Raw genomic sequence first — 9,160 nt, 5'->3', positions numbered from 1 at the left:
TCATCATCATATATGTGATGTCCTTCATTTCCAGTATTCTGTGAAAGTATGTTTGGTAATGTAGGAAGCATTACTTGGAAATAAGTAAGGATTAATGATAGGAAGGGCATCTGGCCTTAGAAAACTCATCTCAACAAATTTCGTCCAATCTATGTGAGCATGGAGAGGGGGACATTAAAATGATGATGCATTAGAATAAGTGGTAAAGTAGTGGACTAGATGCTTTACTGTATATAATCTTCTCCATCGTGCTGTGTTCAATCACAGGGTAGTATGATACATAAGTTGATTCAGTCAAATATAAATTTCCATTTACAAAAAAAAGTACCTTGTTATGCAAAAAGAAAACAAACTTGTCATTGCAGCTGTCGTATAGTGAATAAATGATTAACTGTTGGAAGGTAGAAAGAATTTGGGATACATTTGCACTGGATTTCGTCAAATAAAATGTTGATAGAAAATTATGTCCAATTGTCATAGATTTTGTATTTGCAATTAAGAATTTTGTTTTGCTATTTCCTGGTTCCAGTTTTGATTTCTTTCACTTTGCATTAATACCGTGAAACATCATCATTTTAGTAACTTTGTGTCATTATTAATTTCCAATACTTGTTCTTCTGTAATATCTGCAGCCTGTTCTTTTCAAAAAGTGGAAGCATTGAAGATGTAAAATTTATCAATTGTAGTATTATTAACACTTTAGCATTCAGATTACTCTATTCCTTGTAATACTTATTCATATTGTTTTGAATTAATCATGCATTATCTCATAGCTTTGAGATTTCAATGATGTGATTGGTTATGATTTGAATGACATTGTTGGATAGGTGTAAGAGGCCTGGTCTGGTCAGTTTGAATATAAAACAAGTAGAATATTTTGGGCTAGATAGGGCTGTTTTAAATGCTAACGGGTTAATGTTATTATGTAGAATAAAGTATATTACATAAAATGTCTCATATGATATGGTAAAATATCTCATATGTTGTTGAAGAAAACTTTCATTAACCACATTAACTGTATGTTTGTGTATTAATGTTTTAGGTGAAAGCTGGAGAGAGCAGGCATAAACAGATGGTTGATGAACACAATCGTATGGAAGAAGCTTTAGAACGTGTTAACCGACTGAAAAATCAAACTGAAAAGAAATGTACTCAGGTATCTTACAGAAGGAAAATAAATTCTTAATTATTATTTCTTATTATATTTGAAAAAAACCCCATAAATTTTCAGAATTCTTTTTATTCAATTTGGTGGGAACCTGTGAAAGAGGTAGACTCAGGAAGACATGGGATGAGGCAATGAAGTATGGTCTTCGGATGTTAAGTCTCAATGAAATCTTTGGTGGGGCCAGTACCAGTGACATGTAAAAGGCACTCACTACACTCTGTGGAGTGGTTGGCAAAGGCATCCAACTGTAGAAACCAAGCCTAAACAGTCTGGAACCTGGTGCAGCTCTCTGGCTTACCAACTCCAGTCAAACTGTCTAACCCATGCCAGCATGGAAAACAGGCATTAAATGATGATGATTTATTTATTATTTTTGGTGTAGTTCTATAAACTTATATACATCACTGTCCTTTATCACTGTACTGACCAGACTATTGGATGTTGTTATATTCCCTTAGTCACAATGTACTGCCAATTCTTCCTTCTCATTTCCTTGTATTGTTGTGGCTTTCAAATGGAGCCATCCTGCTTGGCTAGGCTGGCAGGTCATAATTACCACTTCAAATTAGCTAGCTTCCAACCTCTAGTGAATAGACTATGTGCTTGCTTGTGTGAGAATGTCTCTTTGTAGGGCCAGCAGATTCTGTACTTTTGTGGCTTGGTTGGACTTCCAAGGGTATATGCCCTACTACTATAGCTTCTGAATATCCATTGCAACTGTTACACTGCTATGAGACACTGAAGTTGGATTTCACAAATTTATATATATTTATAAGAATTACTGTTACAAATGCTTTTATATGCCGCATTTTCTAAACTATACTTTTGAGAATGGCAATAGTATCTAATTTACAGCTAAGTAAATAATATTTCTATTTTAAAAGCATAATTATATAATACTTGTGGCTGTGTTTCAATGTACTGGTAAATTGAAACCTGGCTGCTGTTTCTGGCATCATTTTATCATTGTAGCATGGATTAGATTCTTAAAATTTACTCAACATTTTATATATGTTTAGATGCTAGTGTGAGAGTCATCCCTATAATCATTTTGTATTTTTATCTTGAACTCTATCATATTACTGATATTGTTTGATTGACCTAGACCCTCTGTAATTTATATTTACTTAACAGATATTTCCTATCACATTTTCAGCGAGTTATTTCTTTATTGTCCCAGTAAATCTTATCATTTTTATTTCCTTCATATCTATCTCCAGATTGTAATTCCACATACTGCATTTAGTTTCTTTTCCTAGTATATCTTGAATATTGAACTTCTTGATACTAATCAGACAGAGACAGAGTGGCTGTGTGGTTTCAGGTTCAGTCCCACCACATGGCATCTTCTACTATAGCCTCAAGCCAACCAAAACCTTGTGAGTGGATTTGGTAGACGGAAACTGAAAGAAGCTCGTCGTATATATATATGTATGTATATCTGTGTTTGTCCTCCCCATTACCACTTGACAACCAGTGTGGGTGTGTTTATGTCCCCCATAACTTGGCAGTTCAGCAAAAGAGAAAAGAGAATGATAGAATAAGTACTAGATTTAAAAAATAAGTACTGGGGTTGATTCATTAGACTAAAAATTTGAGGTGGTGCCCCAGCATGGCCACAGTCTAATGCCTAAAACAGGTAAAAGATAAAAGATATTAATCACATAAAACTAATCTAGTTTAGTTAAGATTTTCTTGAACTATTAGTATCAGAAATTAGTCTCTTTTTTAACTCTTAGCCTATCCTGTGTATCACATGTCATACACAGGATATATTTCCCTGGTGCCCAAGCATCATATATTATACACCTTCCCAATTTTTTTCAACCAATAGAGTAACTTGGGACTTATGAAAAGAAAACCTTATATTACTCAGAGCATATGAGACAATGGCTAACTGACAGTCTGAAAACAAATCTGGACATTTAGGACAAACTAATGAAAATACTTTGGACATGCAAGGGATTAATTGCACAGGTTTCCACTGTGCAGGCTATTCATTTAAGTTGTATGTAGAATGTCATAATGCATAAATATAGGAATATTAGAGTATATGTTTTTGAATAACTAATGCAAAAGTATGAAAAAGAAAAAAAATGATGATTTATGATCTGTTATAACAGTATCACAGTCAGTTATCAAAAGTGATGAGGGAGCTGCAAGAAGAACGTGCAATGAATAAATCACTCCAAGAAAACCAAAGTGTTTGGCAAGAAAAAGTTGCTAAACTTGAAACCAGAGTAAAGGAAATCAATGAGACTAAAACTCAAGTGAGTATATATTCTATTTATTCACTTTTAAATTATATTAATCTCTTATTCTTATTGCTTGAAATATAACCTTCAATAAAAGTGATTGCAAACTCTTACAATTTGCTCTAAATTATTTGCAGCAAAATATATGTTCTATATTGTTTATTAGCTTCTTCAATATTTTTAAAGCAATTTATTATGAAATCTGTGTTATGAAGAATGTAGTAGGCATCCCAGTTTTGATGATTATCTTGTGATAGTTATCTACATTGCTGCTGATTTAGAGAAATGCATTTCCTAATTCCTATAACAAACATTAACTGTTGCCTGTTTTATATTATATTTTCAACTCTCTTACGGCATAAGAACCAAAGTAGGGCTGCATTTGATGTATACTCCCGTTTCTTTTAACTAATCTGAAGAAATTATTAAAAACATATCAAAACAAAAAGAAATTCATCTACTCATGTGACCATCTTCAAGGATTTAAGCATTCGTATCTATGACTAGTACTGTAAATCCTCGAGTATAGTCCGCCCTTGAGTATAATACGCAGGGGATTTTTAGGGGGCTGTACCTCTGAAAAACCTAAACCTTGTGTATAATATGCACCCCTTCTCTAACTTGAGTCAAGGGGGTCTGTATAACATCCTTGGTTTGTAAAAATGTACACGGTAATGTCCTTTATTGTTATTGTATATATAACATAATGCAAATGTGTAGCTTTTTTGTGCATCTTGTTTGCAGAAAATAAAGAAATAACAGTAATAACGTTTAATAAATGTTGCTTACTGCATGTTATGGATGATTCTTTTATGACTTCATTGCTTTCTGGCTTAGCTTAAGGTATTTTCGTGCCCGACATCACAAAATGGGTCTGAATAAGCACTGCTGGGCCGCAAATAGAGACTTGGACATTGTTTAGAAAATAATTTTCATTTTTAACCTTGTATATAGTACGCACTAGGGATTTTGACCATTAAATTTTGGGGAAAAAATGCGGATTATACTCGAGGATTTATGGTATTTATTTTTGAGTCTGGTACATATCTTATTGCCTACTATTTGTAAAACTGCTAGGTTATGGGACATAAATAATACCTGTTTTTAAGCAGTGAAAACATAAATGCGCACACACACACACACGCATGCACGTGTGTGTGCACACATGCAAGGGTGACCATAAAGTTTCTTCGTACTGAATTTAACTCAGAAGGCATTAGTAAGTCTGAGATTATTGTATAATGCACTTGCGAAAGGTACCACCTGAAAACTGCATGGCTGTGAAGTAAACTTCTTAACTAAACTGCCATTCCTGCACCTATAATCATTATTTAAAAAATTTGATCTCCAAGTCTCAGTAATTTCTGAGATACTAGAGTGGATATTCATGCAATGAATGAAACCAGCAAACTGGGTATGTTAGACAAAGAGTATAATGATAGTGGTGCACAACTAAATGTCATTATTCCTGTAAGTAGGTCGTCAACAACTTGTGGAATCAATTAACATTTTTGTGGATAAAAGTTTTATTGCTGTAGTGTCTGCTGACTCTGTCATTCTTTTAATAATTGTTTCTCTATGCTCTTTTATATTAATTTTTTTTTTAATATGAGTAAAACTTATTTTTATGAATGAAACAGTTTGACCTTTTTATATAGATTTAATTGTTAGCGTAATTCTGATAACAATTTACTGATGACAACCTAAGTGCATTTTAAAGATTATATTAATTTTTGTGACAAGTTCACTCACTCCTGATCATTTAGGTTATGTTGTTGGATGTGTCTCTATTGCTTAATTATAACTATTATAAACTATTAGAAAATTAACATCATCCCCAAAAGAAGTTTAATTCTTTAGTATTTAATTCAGTCACATCTAGCCCAACTATTTTACCTGTTTTATGTCAAAACTGATCAAATCCAACCCCTCGCAACTACCTTACAAAGTCATTTTTAAAATGTACAAACATACCATTGAAATTTTGAAGCTACAAGAAAATGCGTAATTAATTCAAAGCAATGTGAATAAATAAGCAATAGATTTGACAAAGATATCTGAATGCTAAAGGGTTAATGAACTTTCCTGTGTTATACTCCTAATATACATAGCTACAAAGGTAGGTCTTCTCGCTTTCTTGCATTCTGTGTTCTTCTTTTCCCATCTATCACTCTAATTTTCAGTACAGGCTTATGAAGTGGGTGGAAGAGAAAAACAACCAAAGCTACTAAAGAGCCAGTTGAGACAGCCAAGCCTGTGTATTACAGGGAAATTTAGATACATGTGTATGAGGATGTATATGTTAAAAATAATATCTAGGTGGTTAATGTTTCCACAGGAATTGGATAGTTTAAAAGAAAAGTAAAAGAAAATTTTAATTATTCACACTAATATGGTGATCTTTGAGTTTAGATCACGTTCACTTTTGTCTTTTGTGTCCTTGTGTCATATCAGAATTTAATTTTTGTTTAATATTAGTACTTTCTGTGCTATTAATCTTATCTTTAGAGTGTATATTTGTTATAGATATAATTACACTTTGTTTTGTTCTCTGATAATCTCAAGTCTTATTCCTGGGTGTGTAACAGTCAGTAGTTTCATAAATAAGGATATTACCACATTTCGGTCAGTTTGACAAAGATTGTATAGATACATAGGTTATATAGGTACATACATATATTATAAATATTTATAAGGCTGTGAGCTGGTAGAAGCGCTAACATTCCATGCAAAATTCTTAATGACATTTCATTTGTCTTCATATTCTGAGTTCAGCTGAGGTTGACTTTGTCTTTCATCCTTTTGGGGTTGATAAAATAAGTACCAGTTGAGCACTGGGGTTGATGTAATTGAGTTACCCCTTCCCCAAATTTGCTGGCCTTGTGGCGAAATTTGAAACCCTTATAAATATTTATATAAAATGGGAGTTAATAACCCAGGTAATTATAATCCCATATCAAATAGCTTGTCTTCTAACCAACAACCTATTAGCTACTGGTGCTTACCCATACATTAGCTGTGATGAGCAGATTTCTGATCAAAGGCATTCCAGCCATGACAATCTCATATTTTTGTCAGATATAGTGCATTTAAGATTACATTATATGACATAATTTTCTTTCTGTAAGTGGGTAGGGTTTAATGGCAGGGTGATTTGACTGCTGTTTCTAGCAGATCATGACACAACTTAGATGTTCTCTTTTTAATTTGATTGCAGTTTGTGTGTGTGTTTTGAACAGATTGTGCGAATGTAAATGTATATCAGTTGTCTCTATAAGGGGATGGTGATAATTATGATAAGTTTAAACTTAGCTTTTCATGAGTATGTGTCTATGTACATTCTGCATATGCATATGTATGAAAACATTCTGTGTGTGTGTGTGTTTGTGTGTGTGTATAGTTACATTTTAGTTGCTTCAAAATGAGATAACAACTAGGTTGCTGAATGATGGAAATAAGAGAGTTATGTTAAGCGTATATTATTAAAAGTAAAATGCAAAAAAGCTGAAAATAAATGGGATATATAAAGGCCATACTAAAATTGTACTCATTTCACTTGGTCAAACATTGTAAACAGTTTTTAAAAAGAAAAATAATTACAACTTAGCTCCATTGAATGACCTGTACACAGAGCAAAGCACTAACACTACTTTAACTCTTTGACCACTTTAGCTTTTAATAGCATTTCAAATAAGTTCTTAATTTTCTACACTTGTCTGCTGTTTATTTACTTTATATAGGATTTTCTGTATTTGTACTTATGTATGCATTGATGTGTGTGTATATATATATATATATATATATATATATATATATATATATATATATATATATATATATATACACACACACATATTTTGTATTTATGCATATCAGTGTGTTTGTTGTGTCTAATTTATGCATGCGAATACATTGCCACTGCACATAAGTTGATATACAGACATACATATAAGACATTATCATTACTATTTTTATTATTATTATTGAGCAAGAGAGCAGCGCATGCCATCAAATTGAAACTGGGGTACAAAGCCCAATATAACCATCATGACTACCTGTCTGATAAAGGTACACCAGGCACATGCATTACAACTACATGTGCACAACATGGTGATCTTATATCAAGATAGACAGCACAAGGCCATTCAGGTGGGGCCCAATTACAATTTTTTTCAGGTTGAGTAGCCCATCCTGCTCAAAAGGTTCCTGAATAAGGTTTGTTTAAGGATGTTGAACAAAACACCTATGTTTCCAAAAGTGAATTATTCAAACCCCAAAGAATTCCTCTCAACACATGGCTATGATGCTCTCCCACTACTTCTGCTTGTGATCAGAGATGTACATATTGTCAGCCACTGAGGGACATGCTCAACTGGTTATGGTCAAACAACTGACAAGCAAATCTGTGGTATTGAGCAGAATATTTACTGTAGCACATCTTTTATACTAAGGCAAAACAATGTACATGATAACATTTCCAATTGGTTAAATGACTGCATAGTCTCGCTTGTTACCCTGTTGAGCTGATGTAGGTAATGTTAGTGGATTATTATTACTTATTGTTAGCACTACTACAGTGTCATTAAAGCATTGATCTTTGGAATTGCTTGTACCACATTTTTGTTTATTCAAATGTCTGGCTTGTCATGCTTTGTGTTAGTAAAAATTATTTCATAAAATTTGCAGATTTGCATAAGCTTGGCTAGAAAATTATTTTAAATGTTGATGATAGTAAGGAAGATATATGCCTGAAGAATGAATGGAGAAGATAGGGTGAGGGAAAAGGAGGAAACGGCAGAAAAAAATGGCCAGTGTGATAAACTGAAATGTTTCAGAAAGACTGATGAGTTCAGCATTGGCCAAATGTTGTTGAGAAGGAAAGGATTCTAAAAAGGTGTTGTATCATCATCATCATCATTGTTTAATGTCTGCCTTCCATGCTAGCATGGGGAAACAAACATATCTGCATACAGGCAGGAATAGAAAAAATATTGTTTTGGTGGAGGAAAAACAGTAATGCATAGATTTGTTGTTGGTAGGAAACGTTTGTCAGTATACACAGGTGTACAAATTTTTATAGTAGTACAGAGAACATACAAGAATGTGTGTTAGAAGAATGAAGTAAGAGGAATTTGAAGAAGGAAGGATCACTCCATTCTGCATTTAAATTAGCATTTGCTGTACCTGACACTTCTGTTAGCTTTTTAGCCATCTCTGATGCTACTGCCAACACCTGTCAGTCCATCTTTGTCTACTACAAGTCTACAAATTCCCACATCTATCCCAACTAGCATTCCTCTCATCCCCACACTGAATCTTGTCTCTTCTTCCCACTTTCTCTTCATGAACAGGCTGTGCAGTTGAAACTGTCTTCATGTTGTCCCTTTTCTTCAAATTTAGTTATTGGTAGTGGATGATACATTTCATCAAACCTCAGTTATCAGCTGAACCACACATTCCTACCAAGCACATGCATACAAAAAGATCAAATTAATATCTCTTTCATTAACCCATTTTCCCATTAAAACGAACGCTCCTCTGTACCTCCCACTTTCTGCTGCTGACCTTGTAACTGATCCCACTTCTTTCTAGGAAAAAAGCAATAAAATGTCATGACTTTTTGGTTAGTATGTGCATAGCTGCACTTGACCAAGTGTCTTCAAAAGCTCTCATCGCAGATGTATTTCTCCATTCTTTCATCTCCAATATCACCAGCCTTTAACTGTATTTCATTTAC

At 33.4% G+C, this 9,160-nt stretch overlaps 1 protein-coding gene across 1 annotated transcript in view; it reads left to right on the top strand.

Moving 5' to 3' along the window:
• Positions 1-9,160, top strand: part of LOC115213043 (BRCA1-associated protein) — a 62,732-nt gene that overhangs the window by 44,854 nt on the left and 8,718 nt on the right. Inside the window, exons 11-13 of the mRNA XM_036502551.1 lie at positions 633-666; positions 1,043-1,156; positions 3,292-3,438. Of these exons, the coding sequence (XP_036358444.1) occupies positions 633-666; positions 1,043-1,156; positions 3,292-3,438 (295 nt within the window). The remainder of the gene's footprint in view (positions 1-632; positions 667-1,042; positions 1,157-3,291; positions 3,439-9,160) is intronic.

The sequence above is a fragment of the Octopus sinensis genome, linkage group LG1 (assembly GCF_006345805.1).
Source record: "Octopus sinensis linkage group LG1, ASM634580v1, whole genome shotgun sequence".
In the NCBI taxonomy this organism is placed as follows: Eukaryota; Metazoa; Mollusca; class Cephalopoda; order Octopoda; family Octopodidae; genus Octopus; species Octopus sinensis.
Note: the sequence above shows the minus strand (reverse complement) of the source record. Positions and strands in the feature narration are given on the sequence as shown.